At 37.7% G+C, this 18,932-nt stretch overlaps 1 protein-coding gene across 1 annotated transcript; it reads right to left on the reverse strand.

Moving 5' to 3' along the window:
• Positions 1-2,813: 2,813 nt before the first annotated feature.
• Positions 2,814-17,481, reverse strand: zgc:101731 (SNARE_SNAP25N and SNARE_SNAP23C domain-containing protein). The gene is given in 9 exon segments (XM_051958135.1): positions 2,814-3,815; positions 4,415-4,518; positions 4,520-4,556; positions 4,769-4,915; positions 8,956-9,073; positions 9,400-9,448; positions 9,591-9,632; positions 11,423-11,647; positions 17,345-17,481. Coding segments are annotated over 8 exon segments (636 nt in total). The 5' UTR covers positions 11,492-11,647; positions 17,345-17,481; the 3' UTR covers positions 2,814-3,745.
• Positions 17,482-18,932: the final 1,451 nt, after the last annotated feature.

Consider the following 18,932-nt stretch of genomic DNA (forward strand, 5'->3'; position numbering starts at 1 on the left):
AACTATTAATAAAACTGATGATAAATGGTCTGTCTTTGAATTCTGTGCACATTTTTACATAAAATTACACAAAATTAACTCCATTTGCTGGTATTTCTTGATAGAAAAAGTAATTAAACCATGAATCTGTGTAGACTTTGCATACAAAAAAGTGTGAATTCTGCACAATTAAGACTTATTTTTGGTTTTAAAAGAGAAAAACTGATGATTTAACTTGTCATCCTCTTTGAACCACACAGTTTATTTGTCTACAGGGATGGACGCCATGTTTCTGTTCACATTTTCACCCAAAAAAATCAACACAGTTTACTCTAGTTGTTGGTATTTTATTAAAAACTAAAACGCTGTTAGCTCTTGCAAATATAATTTGTGCAAAGAGCATTAATCTGTGCACAGTTTCATACAAAAATTCTTCAAGTTTTGCTCTAATTATTGGTATTTAATGAAGAAAATGCTAATTAAACCTCCTCATAGACCACTCTTAAGCTTTCTCTGCATAATTAAATCTTCTATCTGTACATTTTTGCACACAAAAAGCACAAATTCTGCACAGCTGTTGGTATTTCTATATTAAAACTGATGATTGAAGTTTTTCCCTTCGAGCTAATTGGTAATTAATGTGTCATCAGGACTGCACACTGTGTTTCTGTGCACACTTTTACACAAAAAATATGCACTTTTATGAAGAAAGCTGATGACTAAACGTCGTCACAATGCTCCAAAGTTAACTCCTCGGCCTAAACCACACTATTAATGTGTGCAAAGCTGGACATGACAGGGTTCTGTGCACACTCTCACACTAGAATTCTGCACGATCAGCGTATGTTGCTGATAGTTAGGTGAAAACAGATGACCGAACCTCATCATTGTGCTCAGTGCTTCCCCTCATCCACGTCATGAATCTATCCACGGGCGTGCACGACATGTTTCTGTGCACGTTTTTACACCTAAATTCTGCACGATCGCCTCCAATTCTTGACATTTCATGAAGAAAACAACCCCTAGACAGCCCTTATACTTGTAATGAAGACATGTAGTGCATATTTCTGTGCACGCTCTTACACAAAAATCACAAAATCTGCCACAATTGACTCCTATTGTTCGTGTTTTATTGGAATAACTGATGAATTAACCTCCAATATTTGTCCCTCTTTTGTACAGTTTGATATTTGTTTGAACACAGGAATGCACACCGTGTTTCTGTGCACATTTTTACGTTATAATTCTGCACAAATGCCTCCTATTGTTCATGAAGCAAACTAATTAAAGCTTCCCTCTGTGGTTATAATTGCCCCTGGACTCCAGTTACCCTTAGACGACGTAATTTAGACACCCAGTATATTTCTGTGAACATGACTTCTGCAGAAAATAAGTGTGAATTCTGCACAGTTGTTGATGATTGCACCTCGTCTCCCCTGAGTCCACATCATGAATCCACCCAGTGAATACACACCATGTGTCTGTGTGCACTTTTACACTAGAATTCTGCGGGATTAGCTCATGGTGTTGATGTTCCTTTAGAATAACAGATGATTACACCTCATCATGATGCTTGGAACTCCTCCCCCTGTAATGCAACTAATAATTAACTTGTCACAGTGAAAGCACACTGTGTTTCCATGCGCATTTTTACACCAAAATTCATCACAAATACCTCCGATTGTTGGTATTTCATGAAGACAACAGCTGATTAAACCTCCTCACTGTGCTTATAAATGTCCCTAGACTTCAATAATACCTCTAATTAAGACATGTATGTCATATTTCTGCACAATTTATTCATATTGTTGGTGTTTTATTGGAATAACCGATAAATTAATCTCCAATATTTGTGGAAAATATGTAAAATTAAATTAAATTAGGTAAAAACATAATGGAATGCTCAAAAACTGTGAAAATGGTTATAAAAAAGTATACTTTTTAGCATATTTAAGGACAGTTAGATGATCTAATTTTACAGTCACACAGTGGAAAAAGTGTTTTACTATTTTGTCTGTAAATAAATAAAACAGAAAATCTATTAAACAAAAACTGTGTTTAATTACATTTATTTTGCAGTTTTTCAGTCCTTCATGCACTTATTTTTCTTTCAAATAAAGTCAAATATCTGTAATATTTTTAAACTTTTTGCTAATTTAATCTTTAAAAGATTATATTTTATTATTTGTAAAAATACGGATCTTTTATGCGGACATTTTGTACAATTAGTTTTATTTTTTAGGATAAATAATGCTTTATTTTCTCCCCCTGTGATTTTACAGAACATCTGTAAAAATAAATAAAATGTTTTTATTACTAATCTTCAATTTTTCTTTAAAATATTGTCCAATATTTTAATTTTTAAAGTATTTTCTGCTAAATGTATTCACCCTAATATTTACTCTGCATAATTAAGACATTTAGTGCATATTTCTGTGCACACTTTTGCACAAAAATCTCAAATTCTGCACAATTTACTCCCATTGTTGGTGTTTTATTAGAATAACTGATGAATTTGTGTCCAATATTTGTCCCTCTATTGTACGATTAGATATTGATTTGAGCACAGGAATGCACATCTTCCTTCTGTGCTCACATTTACGCAAAAAACATTCAGCCTAATTAAGTCTCCATGATGAACAAAGGTACCTAAACCTGCTCATAATTGCCTTCTAGACAACCCTTCCCCTTAATCCACATAATTAAACCCTGTTTTTTGTATTTCTGTGCACGCTTTTACAGAAAAAAATCACAAATTCTGCACCGTTACCTCTTATTTCGTGATAAAAACTGATGATTTAACCTTCTCACAAATGCTCATAATTAATGATTAAATCCAAATGCATGCACACCTTGTTTCTGTGCACATTTTTTTATTCACAACATTCATATTTTGGCATTTAATCACAACAAACACCAGCATACATGCTAATCCAGCGGTGCCACTTTGTCCTGTCTGCTGTGTGTGTTTAAAGTCATATTAATGCAGATTTATTATCAGCACAAGTTACAGGTCTGACTTGGAGCTTTACTCAACGCCACAATAAAAGCTGACATTCATAGCAGTTTGTGGGGAAAAAACACGCACAAAAAGCACAAATAACTGCGTTTATTTGGCGAGAAATGCTCCGATTTGTGGCCTTGGAGGAAATAAAAGCACCGATCCGTCTTTTCACCACCATTTTATATCAACACAGAGGAGAAAAAGAAGATGGAGAGAGCTGGAAGGTCCACGTTTGTCCGCTTGGTGTCCTCAGAGATCCTCCTTTTTCAAAGAATACGTGTTTCCTTGTTGAGAGCAGTTCCGTGTTGGACCTGCAGAGGGCGCCACTGCCTTCACTTTACCCACTAAATCAGAGCAGAGGAAGGGAGGAGGGCTGTGAACTGATGCTTATGTTGGGAAATTAGCAGTTTTCTTATCTTTAGAGCATATTTTCTGCTCAGACGAAGTCACTCCTGCATCGAGACACGAGACGCCACGACTCAGAAAGACGATTTCTGTTGCTTCTTCTTGTTTTTTCAGTTTCTAAGTTGGATTCTGCTCAACGCTGCTGCAGCCTGTGGTGCTTTTACACTTTAAAGCTTCTAACTTCCTGCAGAGGGCGAATGTGATGTAATAAAATCAGAGAAAACCGTAATATAAATAATAAAACACAAGATAAGAGCAGCTAAGGATAATAATAATAATAATAACAACATGTTGGAGGAGTTCATGATGAGAAATGGTAAGCGGACGACAACAAAAGCAGAGAAAGTAGAAAAGCTTCTATTGCTTCATGAGGTTGTGGGCTTTCTGGTTGGCGGCTTCGATACGCGACACGTTCAGGATGGCCTGCAGAGAAACAGCAAAGACAGAAGTTTAGAATAGAAGTCCTAAAAGCAGCTGGTACGAGCATTTAATGCAACTTTACCATCCATTAGTGGCTTTGTTCATGACAAAAAATGATCTTTAAGCTTCAGTAACATGAAGAATATGTTGCTTTGATTTCACCACTCAATGTCTAGTTAAATGACTAGTTAAAAATATTAATACAAAATAAAAATCTGGCAGAAAAGGTGACAGAAAACACAGAAAATACAATGTCTGAATTGTTTTAAACGTCTTTAAACTGGTTCCCAGTATGCTTCGGTCTTTAAACTGGTTCCCCAGTATGTTTCAGGTCTTCATGGTTTCACTCCTGGTTTTATTCCAGTCTCTGAGGACCTTGATGGTCTTTTCTTAGTTTTAGAAGATAGAATCACTTCCTCTCTGAGTTTTATTTCATCTTTTGCTGGTTTTAGTTCTGTTTTTATTCCACTAATAATCTTTCTGCCTCTTTTGTCGCTCTGATGGTTTTATCCACCTTTGGATTCTGATCATTGACGACTGTTTGCTGCTCCACAGATAAAGTTTAGTATTAATATTATTTTTTGTTGTTATATTTGCGTACCTTCCCCTGGAATCCGTTCTATCTGGACGTTCTGCGTGTCGATCTCGTTGCCCATGTCCAGAGCCATACTCTTCAGGTTCCCGATGATGCTGCCGACGTGAGCTAAGTTCTTCCTCCATCTCATCCTCACGGGCATCGTTGGTCACCCTGACAGAAGGCAGGACAGGTGAGGGACAGGTGAGCTACAGGTGAGCTACAGGTGAGCTCCAAGTGAGCTACATGCTAGCTACAGGTGAGCTACATGCTAGCTACAGGTGAGCTCCAAGTGAGCTACAGGTGAGCTAAAGGTGAGGTGTGCTGGTGTTTGTGCAGCTGCCTGATGGTCATACAGCAGAACAAACATTCCTCTGTAACTTTACTTGCGGATGTAGCCGCCGCTCATCATCATCTGTTCCCGCTCGTCCACCACCCGAGACGAAGGCGGCTGATTGGACACAACGCCGTCCTGGCCGGAGGCTCCGCCCCAAACCGCCTTGTACGCGCCGCTTTCCTCGAAGGCCTTCAGTCTGACACAGAATTAAAGAGCTTTCACCTGTTTTTATTTAGTTAAACCTGAGGAGTCAGTGCTTCAAAATAAAAGCCCCGATGCCAAATTTAGATTTATAGAAAGTTTCTTCAGGTGAAAGATGACTTTAACAGCTATTAAAATGTGGCAGAATGTTTGGCTTTAACTGCAGTTTTTTTAGCAGTTTTACTAAAAGTCATTAACAAAAACATCAGTCAAACCAGTTTTCTATCTGCTGACAAGCTTCCTGCACATCTCTGCTGGGATTTTTTCCACCCTTTATTTTCATATTTATGTCAATTTAAATCAAAATTTGGCACCAGGATGGATAATTTCAGCTTTAAGTGTTTATCTAATGAGATGAAAACTTTGAAGCAGCAAAACAAACAACAAAACATCTAAAAGCAGCTAAAACCAATATTAGGAGGCCTTTGGTCTGGCAAAGAATTATTATTGTTATTATTTGTATTTATAATCATATTATAAAGAAATACATAAATATTATGTATTATTTGTGGAAATTTACAACTTAAACTATAAATAAATGTTAAATAATGGTCACAAGGTGCTCCAAAACATACTGAAAAATAACGCTAAATTTATGGGTTTTCTTTTTGCTATTTCACACGAGACTTAAAATCACAGATGTGTTTTCCAGAGTAGTGCCTGGTGTTCATGGCCTTCTTCCCCCTGAATAACTGAAAATAAAGCCTGTGGTCCACCTACTTATCACAGGAGCAGAGGCCACAGCACTTCCCCAGGTCGGTGAGTTTTTCTCGGCCTCCTTCATGTCAGAGTTGATCTGATCCAGACCTTCCTCTATTCGCTCCAGCTGCTCTACGAAGACGGAAAAACAAACCCAGAACAGAAACAAAAAGAAATTATTCCCGAAAAGCAACTGAAAACCAGCCACCAGCAACTGAACAAGAAACCCCAAAACCAGGAGCAAGTGAAGCTGCTGCAGCAGATAAGCTGATGTTCCAGCAGGATTTATACACTGCCCGTCCAAAAAAAGTCACCACCTGGACTGAATTAGGTGACGAGGCCTAATTGGGCCTTCCATTGCCCAGGGACTACAGACGGAAATTAGCAAACAGCTATAATCTGGTGCAAGCATCTTTTCTTTTTAGGATTAATGTGTTTGTACATTGTCCCTGTTAACTAAACTAATAAACTAAACTAAACATTGGAAATTACTGCAGTGATGAATGTGTTTTCCATTTCTTAATCAACCGTGTGGGAAGACATATCCTGTGGTCACAGAGAGGATGTTAATCTGTCTCAGAAGGGTCAAATTATTGGCCTGCATCAAGCAAAGAAAACTACTAAGGAGATGAAACTACAAAAACGCATTAAAACTGTCCAGCACATGCTTAAAAACCTGAAGGATAGTGGAGAACATCATCTTTCAGGAACAAACTTAGATGATCGTAGGAAACCAACAGCAGAACTCACGGCTGTTTAATAGTGAAAGTAAGAACATTTCTAAATGAAGGGAACTCAAAAGGATTGGAACTAAACAGCTGGAGCTCTAAGAAAACACTGATCAGTGAGAATGATCAGAAAAAAAGGTTTGCTGTGGAGCATAAAGATTGGACTCTGGATCAATGGAAGAAGGTCATGTGGTCTGATGAGTCCAGATTTACCCTGTTCCAGGGTGATGGGGGCAGAAGTTTAGGTCTGGTTTTGGTCCTGACTTTGTGCTGATTTTAGACTTTTTAAGGGCTGGTTTAGGACTGGTTTCACAATGTCTTGGACTTTTTAAAGAATAGGTTTCAGACTGTCTTAGGCAGGCCTTGGACTTTCTATAAACCCTAAGAACATCAAACCTACCATCAGGCATGGTGGTGGCAGTATCATGCTCTGTGGAACTGGAGCTTTCACAAAGTAAATGGAATAATGAAGAAGGAGGATCACCTCCATGTTCTTCAGGAAAACCTAAAACCATCAGTTTTAGGTGTTTGTGCAGCAGCCTGATCGTATTCCTGTCATAAAGTTGGATGTTTCAACCAGACAATGAGTCCAAACACACATCAGACGTGGTAAAGAAATGATTCCATCAGGCTGGAATGAAGGTTCTAGACTTGTCTCCCCAAAGTCCTTAAAACCCATCAAGAACCTGAAGAACCAAGTCAGAAAGTCCATAAATTTAGTGGAACGGCACCAGAACTGGTGGCGTTCCACTAAATTTATCTTTCTGTCTCAGACTTGAGTCAGTTAAATTGATAGTATAATGATACCACCACCTCCATGCCCGGCAGTAGGTTTAGAGTCCAGAGGAGTCGAAGATAAACTAGCAGATGGGGGCATCAGGGTAAGAAGAGTGGATGAAGTGATGCCCTCATCATGTCTAGTGTCTACCAGCCTGTGGGGGTTAGGGTTATGATCTGGGTTTGGTCAGGTTAAACAAAGTTATGTTCCCAAAGAATGAGGTCAGCTGACTACCTGAAGATACTGAAGGACCAGGTCTTTACATCAGTGGAGGTTTTCTTCTATGCCAGGATTCATGGGGTCACACTGAGAATGAGTGGATCAGATCTCAGCCCCACGGAGAACCTTTGGGATGTTCTGGAGAATACTTTGTCTGACTCTCCAGAAGAAGATCTTGGTAGAAAATTAGTCCACCTCTGGACAGAAGAAAATGCTGTGACTTTACAGCAGCTTATGGAAACAATGCCACAGAGAATGAGTGTCGTTCTCAGAGCTGAAGGTCCAATGAAATATTAGAGTGTGAGACTTTTTTGGACGGACAGCGTATCTCCAACATTTACTGTAGACTGGTCTACCAGTGATGTTTACTGGTCTACCGGTGATGTTCACTGGTCTACCGGTGATGTTCACTGGTCTACCGGTGATGTTTACTGGTCTACCGGTGATGTTCACTGGTCTACCGGTGATGTTCACTGGTCTACCGGTGATGTTTACTGGTCTACCGGTGATGTTCACTGGTCTACCGGTGATGTTTACTGGTCTACCAGTGATATTACTCATCTACCAGTGATGTTTACTGGTCTACCAGTGATATTTACTCATCTACCAGTGATGTTTACTGGTCACCAGTGATGTTTACTGGTCACCAGTGATGTTTACTGGTCTACCGGTGATGTTCACTGGTCTACCGGTGATGTTTACTGGTCTACCAGTGATATTTACTCATCTACCAGTGATGTTTACTGGTCACCAGTGATGTTCACTGGTCTACCGGTGATGTTCACTGGTCTACCAGTGATGTTTACTGGTCACCAGTGATGTTTACTGGTCTACCGGTGATGTTCACTGGTCTACCGGTGATGTTTACTGGTCTACCGGTGATGTTCACTGGTCTACCAGTGATGTTTACTGGTCTACCAGTGATATTTACTCATCTACCAGTGATGTTTACTGGTCACCAGTGATGTTTACTGGTCTACCGGTGATGTTTACTGGTCTACCGGTGATGTTCACTGGTCTACCGGTGATGTTTACTGGTCTACCAGTGATATTTACTCATCTACCAGTGATGTTTACTGGTCACCAGTGATGTTTACTGGTCACCAGTGATGTTTACTGGTCTACCAGTGATGTTTACTGGTCTACCAGTGATATTTACTCATCTACCAGTGATGTTTACTGGTCACCAGTGATGTTTACTGGTCTACCGGTGATGTTCACTGGTCTACCGGTGATGTTTACTGGTCTACCAGTGATATTTACTCATCTACCAGTGATGTTTACTGGTCACCAGTGATGTTCACTGGTCTACCAGTGATGTTTACTGGTCTACCAGTGATATTTACTCATCTACCAGTGATGTTTACTGGTCTACCAGTGATATTTACTCATCTATCAGTGATGTTTACTGGTCACCAGTGATGTTTACTGGTCACCAGTGATGTTTACTGGTCTACTGGTGATGTTTACTGGTCTACCGGTGATGTTTACTGGTCACCAGTGATGTTTACTGGTCACTAGTGATGTTTACTGGTCACCAGTGATGTTTACTGGTCACTAGTGATGTTTACTGGTCACCAGTGATGTTTACTGGTCCACAGAGCTGCGTACTTCCTGATTGGCCAGACACACAGTCCACAGCACTGAGCCATGTCTGTCAGGTTCTTTTCAGCTTCCCTCATGTCTCTGTTGATGGAGTCCATTCCTTCTTCTATGCGCTCCAGCTGCTCTGTTAGAGACAGTTCAGAACGGAACACTGGTCTGACTGGTCTGACTGGTCTGACTGGTCTGACTGGTCTGACTGGTGGATATAAAACTCAACCAACAGTCTTCTAACACTTTTGTTTTGCTGTGATTGACTAATAATACAAAACAAACTGACCTAAGCTGACATTTTGCCCTGAATAAACTGATAAAGTGTTGGTTCACTCAGATATGAAGTAGAAATCCTGTGAAAACACAGACATATTGAACATATCTGAGCTTTATTTCATCTAAGAACTCCAGCTGTGGATTAAAAAAGAGGATTTAAGCAGCGATAAGGTGAAGAATTACCTCCTTGTTCGTCCAGCATCACCACGGTTCTGATCCCGACGTCTTTACTCTGGAGGACGGAAACAGAAAATCACTTCCAGTTGACTTAAAACAGGTTTGATTTCAGGCTTAATGTTCTCCTGCTGTTAATCCATAGAATGCAGATCTTCTGGACACTGATTTGGAGAAAATAGCTGATTGTTTTTTTTTACCTCCTCCACCAGCTGAATCATCCTCCGAGTGCTCTCCAGCGACTGAAACACACAAAAATACACCAATTAATGCAAAATAAATCAATATTAAATTCATATTTTATAGAACAGAACAAATGATAAGACTCTAAAATGAATGTAAATCCAAGCAGGTGCGATTATTTCTGAATATTTGAACCTAAATCATGACAATTTCTGAAGAATTTTTAAATTAATTTGGTATTCTGATGCTGTAATAAAAGGATTCCAACAGATCATGTAAAAACAAATAAACAAATAAAAAGCGAAAATATTTACTTCACCAAGTGTGATGAAATAAAATAAAAATATGCAGTAGCAGCTGGTCAAACTTTAAAAATTCATGTTTTTAAATAAAATAAAAAATCATAATAGAAAAATCATAATTTAAAAAAGCAATAATAGTAATAATAAAAAAGAAATAAATACTATTGCTTATAATAATAATAATAATAAATAATAATAACAAAAGTAAAAAATAATAAAAACAACAGATAAATATTACTATTAATAATAATAATAAATAATAATAATAATAATAATAATAATAATAATAATAATAATAGACAATTAATTAAAAATACACATACCAAATAAAAACAAAGGTTTCTCTTGGAGAATTCAGGGAATCATCCAGTTTTAATGTCTATTTCTTTATAATTCTATTTTAAACCTTGTCAAATTAATTTCCATAATTAATAAAGTTGCTATAAAATGTTATTGTTTATTATTTATCAGGTAAAATTGTGTTTTCTTCAATTCCTTCATGTTCTAATCTGCAATATTTATTTATTCACTTGTATGATTATTATTTAAGTCTTTAACTGGAACGTTTGATCATAATTCCGGTTAAAAAAAAAAAATCACAACTTTTATGAGTTTAAAATGAAACAAAGCAGAAATAAAAGCTGCTGAAGCCGCTGTTTCTGCAGCTGCTCTGTTTACATGACGGGCTGTGTGTGTGTGTGTGTGTGTGTGTGTGTGTGTGTGTGTGTGTGTGTGTGTGTGTGTTTGTGTGTTTTGTGTAAATATCACGTCGGTCTTTGGGGATTTTCCCACTGAGGCGATGATGAGGAGACAAATGACTTCGACCTGCAGTAACCTTTAAACCCCAGAGAGAGAGAGAGTGTGTGTGTGTGTGTGTGTGTGTGTGTGTGTGTGTGTGTGTGTGTGTGTGTGTGTGTGTGTGTGTGTGTGTGTCGTTGCACCAGGAGACCAGCTGTCTCCGTGGTAACCAGGTGAGCCAGGTGTGGCTGAAGCGTTCCTCATCTGATCTCTTTGTGTCATTTAGTTTCTGTTTGTTTTATAATTTAATTAAAATCCACAGAAGTTAATGAAACGGACGTTTATCAATAATTTATCAACCATTTACACTCCACTCAGTGCTTTTTTCCGTAAAAAATGAAGATTTTTGGAGGTTTCGACTGTGATTTTATCAAACTATTTACTGTTATTTTACAGATTTTTTCTGTTTACTTAAATTACAAGTCATATTTAGTAAAATAACAGAAAAAATAAATTATTTTAGACACTTAAAAACTAATAATTTTCTTTTTACATTGTGAAACATAGGAAAGTTGTTATATTAAACTTCACCTGTTAAAGTCGATTTATTGTTTGTTTTTATTTGTTCTTTATTATAATCTGAGTAAATATCCAGTGGATCTTTAAAAATCCATCTGAGGTTCTTTATTAGGAACATTTTTTACAACAGACAGCCTCAGATTAAATCTTCAAACCGTCTTAAAGCAGTAAAAAACCTCCAGACGACGTTTAAATAATTTATCAATGTGTTGATGCTGAGAATCTCTCACCTCATCTGTCACCTGATTGGCTCTCCTCTGCAGCTCCTCCTGCTCTGATAGGACGGGAGGGTCGGCCATGTTTCTGTGTGTGTGTGTGTGTGTGTGTGTGTGTGTGTGTGTGTGTGTGTGTGTGTGTGTGTGTGTGTGTGTGTGTGTGTGTGTGTGTGTGTGTGTGTTCAGTCCCAGGTGACCAGATTAGCAATCAGATGGTTTTGTCACCTGCAGAGAAGCAAACTGGAGAAAGAAAGGGTCGTTATTTTTAAACGAGAAGTCGAGAGACAAACACAAACACTTGGTTTCAGTTTTATTGAACAATTTCACCTTTTTATGATGAGAACAGCTCAAACACAAACACACTGCAACAGATTTATTTTGATTTGTGTTGAATAATTGTCAGTTTCTCTGATTATTTCCAACATCGATGTACAAATGTTCAGTAAAATCAGCTTCAAATGTTGTTAAATTCATTTATGAAGAAAACACAAAATGAACCTCTATGGACACCTAGACCTCTATGAACATCTAGACCTCTATGAACACCTAGACCTCTGTGAACATCTAGACTTCTGTGAACACCTAGACCTCTATGAACACCTAGACCTCTGTGAACACCTAGACCTCTGTGAACATCTAGACCTCTGTGAACATCTAGACCTCTGTGAACACCTAGACCTCTATGAACACCTAGACCTCTATGAACACCTAGACCTCTATGAAAACCAACATCTAGACCTCTGTGAACACCTAGACCTCTATGAAAACCAGCATCTAGACCTCTGTGAACATCTAGACCTCTGTGAACACCTAGACCTCTGTGAACATCTAGACCTCTGTGAACATCTAGACCTCTGTGAACATCTAGACCTCTGTGAACATCTAGACCTCTATGAAAACCAACATCTAGACCTCTGTGAACACCTAGACCTCTATGAAACCAGCATCTAGACCTCTGTGAACATCTAGACCTCTGTGAACACCTAGACCTCTGTGAACATCTAGACCTCTGTGAACATCTAGACCTCTGTGAACATCTAGACCTCTGTGAACATCTAGACCTCTGTGAACACCTAGACCTCTGTGAACACCTAGACCTCTGTGAACACCTAGACCTCTATGAACATCTAGACCTCTATGAACACCTAGACCTCTGTGAACATCTAGACCTCTATGAACACCTAGACCTCTGTGAACATCTAGACCTCTGTGAACACCTAGACCTCTATGAACACCTAGACCTCTATGAACACCTAGACCTCTGTGAACATCTAGACCTCTGTGAACATCTAGACCTCTGTGAACACCTAGACCTCTATGAAAACCAACATCTAGACCTCTGTGAACATCTAGACCTCTGTGAACACCTAGACCTCTATGAACACCTAGACCTCTGTGAACATCTAGACCTCTGTGAACACCTAGACCTCTATGAACACCTAGACCTCTGTGAACATCTAGACCTCTGTGAACACCTAGACCTCTGTGAACATCTAGACCTCTGTGAACACCTAGACCTCTATGAACACCTAGACCTCTATGAACACCTAGACCTCTGTGAACACCTAGACCTCTATGGACACCTAGACCTCTATGAACACCTAGACCTCTATGAACACCTAGACCTCTATGAACATCTAGACCTCTGTGAACACCTAGACCTCTGTGAACACCTAGACCTCTATGAACACCTAGACCTCTGTGAACATCTAGACCTCTATGAACACCTAGACCTCTGTGAACATCTAGACCTCTATGAACACCTAGACCTCTATGAACACCTAGACCTCTATGAACACCTAGACCTCTGTGAACATCTAGACCAACCTGGGTTGAACATTTTATACATTTTTTCCATTTTAGGGTCATTTTTGGACAATTTTACTCATTTTTGGCAAATTTCAAGTCATTGTAGACAGAGTTTGAGCCATTCTAAGTAGATGAGAAATCTGGACAAGTTTGAAGTCATTTTGGATTATTTTTGAGTAACTTTGTACATTTTTCTATATTTTTGAATCAGCTGGCAGCTTCAAGTCTAAACATCTAAATCTTGAACCTTGTCTAGTCAGACTTTCCTCACATCAGATTCTACCGATGTTAGAGCCTCAAAAGTTGGAGAAATGTGACACAAAGGATATTTTTCAAGAAAGATTTGAATAATTTTGTACTGGTTTTCTGATCTTCGTAACCCAACTAAACCCAGTTTAACCTCTACCAATCATTGCAGCTCCACAGAAACTAGCTCAGTAATTTGTTGGTTCTCCTGACAACCAGCTAGTTAACGTCCAGCAAGCTGATTACTTGGTTACTGCTAATCTGTCTCCTCTGAACCATTTCAGGAAATGTCAAACTGGGAAAAGGCATGTGACAGATTGTAAAAACAACCACTAGTCACCACAAAAAGATATCAATTCACCTCAGAATCACCCCAGAGACATGGAATCATGAGACGAGGTAGTTCTGTTTTCTCTAATTCGATGTTCAGGTGATGATTCTCAAAGTATCATAAAGCTTCTAAACCTGCAGCGTCTTTCACAACAACAACACACACAACCACGTCAAAAATAATTAAAAATCACTCCAAAGACTCAAAATAATCACATAAACACTCAAAATCACCACAAAGAGACTCGTACTCAACACATAGACACGAAATCACAACGATTGAAAATCATCACTAAAAGACAGAAAATCAGCCTAAAAAAGCTCCAAACCACGAGAACAATGAGTCTGAGCTCTAATTAGCCGTCAGCTGTTTGATCCTCCTGATCCTCCTTCACAATCGTTTCTTTTCAGACGTCCTAATTAGTCCTGAAACACTCATCAGCTGTTTGAATAAAAACCACCAAACAAGAAGAAGAACCAGGAACAGAGGAAGATCTGAGGAGCAACAAGAAAAAACAGAAGGACAACAGGTTGTTGCAAAGATTTTTGTTGTTGCTGATTTCTGCAGCACCACAAAAAGATGCAAAATCATTACAAAGACATTCAACCTCACATGAGACTACCACAAAAGACATGAGACTACCACAAAAGACGTGAGACTACCACAAAAGATGTGAGACTACCACAAAAGACATGAGACTACTAAAAAAGACGTGAGACTACCACAAAAGATGTGAGACTACCACAAAAGACATGAGACTACTAAAAAAGACGTGAGACTACCACAAAAGACGTGAGACTACTAAAAAGACGTGAGACTACCACAAAAGACATGAGACTACTAAAAAGACATGAGACTACCACAAAAGACGTGAGACTATCACAAAAGATGTGAGACTACCACAAAAGACATGAGACTACTAAAAAAGACGTGAGACTACCACAAAAGACATGAGACTACTAAAAAAGACGTGAGACTACCACAAAAGACGTGAGACTACCACAAAAGACGTGAGACTACCACAAAAGACGTGAGACTACCACAAAAGACATGAGACTACTAAAAAAGACGTGAGACTACCACAAAAGACGTGAGACTACCACAAAAGACGTGAGACTACCACAAAAGACGTGAGACTACCACAAAAGACGTGAGACTACCACAAAAGACGTGAGACTACCACAAAAGACGTGAGACTACCACAAAAGACATGAGACTACCACAAAAGACATGAGACTACCACAAAAGACATGAATTTTCTTTCCAAATTTGGGGATATTTTTTTAGATAAAACTTTTTAGGGAAACTTTGAAGGAATTATTGAAATTTTCTTCTTGAAGGTTTTGCAAGTTTTCAGAAATTTGGGGAATTTTTTTGCTGACTTTTTGGAATTTTTTCAGACAAGAAAACACTATTTTTTGGTAAATGAGGACAACAGGAGGGTTGTGTGGAACATTACAGCATGTGCTACTTAGTAGACCCCATCATAACCTTTGATATTTGTAGTCTCTGATGACCTCGTTAAGCTGTTCTGTGTCTCTAATGACCTTTCAAAAAACCCCATTGGGCAGAAAATGTTCGAAAGGAAAGCACCGTTTGTGCAAGACAGACATGTTCCCTTTGACTGAACCTGTCTTATGCTTAAACTGACTGCTGTCTGAGGTGTTAAAACCATAGACTGTATATATAATGGACGTAGCATCTGGCTCCAGAATTGAAGCCAACCCGGAAGTGTCAAAAACTTGCAATATCACGCCGTCCGCGAGGGCTGGCTCCAAAAAGCTTTTTCTCCATAGACCCCAATTCATTTTTGGAAAAAATAAAATTTGATAGACTGATGTTCTACAGCTCAGGATTTTTCCCCCGTTAGTTTTCATGGTCAAAATGAGAGATCAGGTGGCCGATCTTAAAATAAATCAATACTGAATTTTAAATAAATCGTTAAAGTTGGCGGAGCCAGGGGGCGTGGCTATACTTGACAGACAGCAACAGAAGCCTCTGCGGTAAAATGTGGGCGGGATAAGAGAGTCCTCAGCCAATCCTGCCCCTAGTTGCTCTCTGGTCCAGTCTGTTTGATGACGCTTTTTACGTCACTGGCTCCAAAAAATCCAGAACGGCGACCAGGAAGTAGCAAAATCCGGGCTTCATTTTCTCGGCGTTGAAACCAACGGGTGATGTCACGGTTAGTTTACGCCTGGTTAAAACCCACATGTCGCATTTCTAAAAACAATATGAGATGACATTGTGCACCTGAGTCTCCATGTGTTTTTGTCTTTGCTAAAGCTTTTACTGAGCTGTTGGGTTTTTCCCTCATGTGGATCATCTGCTGCAGAATGAGGATATAATGAGCTGCCTCTCTCAGTCTCTTCATACTCTCCCATAGACTGCTCTGTGTCATTTTATGCCTTTAAAGTTTCAAATAAAACACAAAGACAAAGACATACTCAACAGGCTCCATTGGCACCCCTGGTTAAGATGTGTTGAAAGCCTTAAAATAAATTCAGTTTTTATTGCAGAAGCAAACTCTCACACTGAAAACTGTAGAAAAATGTATTATAGGAGAAGGTTAGGTGCTGTTTTGTTGACAAAAGTGTGTTGTACAAAATATTAATATCAGGGCTGCTAATAATTGTGGCACATATGATTTGCTGTAAAAGAATTATTTCTTAATGTGAGATTTTGTTCTCCACTGAATAAATGCACTTGAATTAAAGACTGGATTTTCCTCTTTTTTATTGTGGTCCTATATTATTTAGAAAAAACTGAATTTATTAGAAGCTAAAGAACACATCTGAACCAGGGGTCCAATAATTATGGAGGGCGCTGTATTTCTTCAACCTGAACAACTGATAAAGAATTTTCCACAACAATGAAACCACCTCAAAACCACCACAAAGGAGGAAAATCATCCCAAAAAGATCAGAAACTATCACAAAAAGTAACACAATCACCACAAAATACTAAAAACCATCACAAAAAAACTCAGAATTACAACAAAAACATTCTAGATCACCGGAAATTACTCAAAATTCCCACAAAAAACCCAAAATTACAACAAAAACAGCTAAATGTGTGGCCAAGAGATGTAAACTCACCACAAAAACGTATAAAATCACCACAAAAAGACTCAAAATTATCAGAAAACTCTTCAAATGCAAGGCAAAAGGACGCAAAATCATGTCAGAAAAGCTCCAAAATCAACCAGGAAGCAGACAAAATCACCCAGAAAAAGTCTAAATGAAGCTCCAAACCGCCTCCAAGGAGGAAAATCATCACATAAAACACAAAAACCTGATTTATGGAATATTCCACGTCTTCATTCTGCTCGTGTTTTTATGTACAGGTTAGATTTGAACATTTCATTGTTTCTTTGCTCATATTTTCACTAAAACCTCTGTTAGTCTTAAATAAAATCCAGATTCTAACAGTTTAGTTGTAGTTATTAATCAAACTGTCATCGAGTTAAACCTTTAGCGGCTTCCTCTGCGTCTTTATTTGGTTTATTTCCTTTAGAAAGTGTTCAGATAATGAACATAATTTATTATTTTTACCTTCTGTCGGCTCCTCTTCACAGTTTCCCAACAATAAACAGATTAATGTTGCATAAATCCTCCTCAGCAGTAACCTGTTGTTCCTCCTCTGACTCTCCTCAGCATCTGCTCCTCTGCTCCTCTTCCTGCTGCACAAGCCACGCCCACATACAACCAAACCCCGCCCACACCCACATGCCCCGCCCTGTTGTTGGTGTTCCAGTTTAAAGCAGAAGTTCATCATCAGAGGAATAAAAACAGATTCCAGCTCCAGTTTTAACATGAAAAAGGTTTCAAATGTCTGTAATGCCTCAGAATATGTTTATTTAAAGACTACAGCTCCCAGGATAATAAAAATATGGATCATTTCTTAGTTTTTTTATGTTAAGTTAATGTATAAATCCTGTTAATTTCAGCACAAATGATGGAAAATATCTGTAAATTAATTACTTAAAAAATTAACTGCTCTTTATGAAAACACTGATTTTTTTTATCTGGACTTTATGTGCAACTTGTTCCTTTGTTTTTGTTTGTTTTGTGTCTTTTTTGTCAGCATTTAAATTAATTTTCTTTTCTGTATCTTTTACTGGATATTATCTATAATTTAACAACACAATAAACATCTGGAAACTGTTCAAACTATTACTAACTATTATTATTATTATTAATAATAATATATCCTGAATAATAATAATCACAAGAAGAATAAAATATACTTAATACATAAGTTTTCTTTAAACTAACGGCAAATAACTGACAGAAAAAAGAAAAAATCTGTAAACAAACTGTTTTTAAATCCTTAATATGCGTCTTCTTTAAATTTCAAATAACATCAAATATCTGTAAAATATCTATATTTTTGCAGATATAAATCCAGTCAGAAACTGTAATTAAAAAACAAAATATTAGAAAAGAATTATTGTCTTTTTTAATAATTGTTTTTCAGTTTTAACTTTTTTTCAGGTAAGAAATTAATTTTATTATGTGTAATTTAACAAAACAGCTTCAAAAATTATTTCATGTTTTTCAACATTTTTTAAATTTAAAATATCAAATATCTGTGAAATATCAATGTATTTTCAGATTTAAATAGTCAGAACCTGCCTTATTCAAAAAATGTAATAATTTTTTTTTTTTTTTTTTTAATTTTGGAAGTTATCTAAAGTTTCATCTTCTTCTCTGGGATTTTATTAAACATTATCTGTAACTTAACAAAGCTAAAAAAAAAAAAAGTTTTAAGTTCATTAACATTTACACACGTGGACAAAATTGTTGGTACCCCTCAGTTAAAGAAGGAAAAACCCACAATTCTCACTGAAATCACTTGAAACTCACAAAAGTAACAATAAATAAAAATTTATTGAAAATTAAATAATCAAAAACAGCCATTACTTTTGAATTGGTGATTAACATAATTATTTAAAAGGATAGAGACAGGATGGAGACAGAATAGAGACAGGATAGAGACAGAATAGAGACAGGATAGAGACAGAATAGAGACAGGATAGAGACAGGATGGAGACAGAATGGAGACAGAATAGAGACAGAATAGAGACAGGATAGAGACAGGATAGAGACAGGATAGAGACAGAATGGAGACAGGATAGAG

The sequence above is a fragment of the Acanthochromis polyacanthus genome, chromosome 13 (genome assembly GCF_021347895.1).
Source record: "Acanthochromis polyacanthus isolate Apoly-LR-REF ecotype Palm Island chromosome 13, KAUST_Apoly_ChrSc, whole genome shotgun sequence".
NCBI lineage: Eukaryota > Metazoa > Chordata > Actinopteri > Pomacentridae > Acanthochromis > Acanthochromis polyacanthus.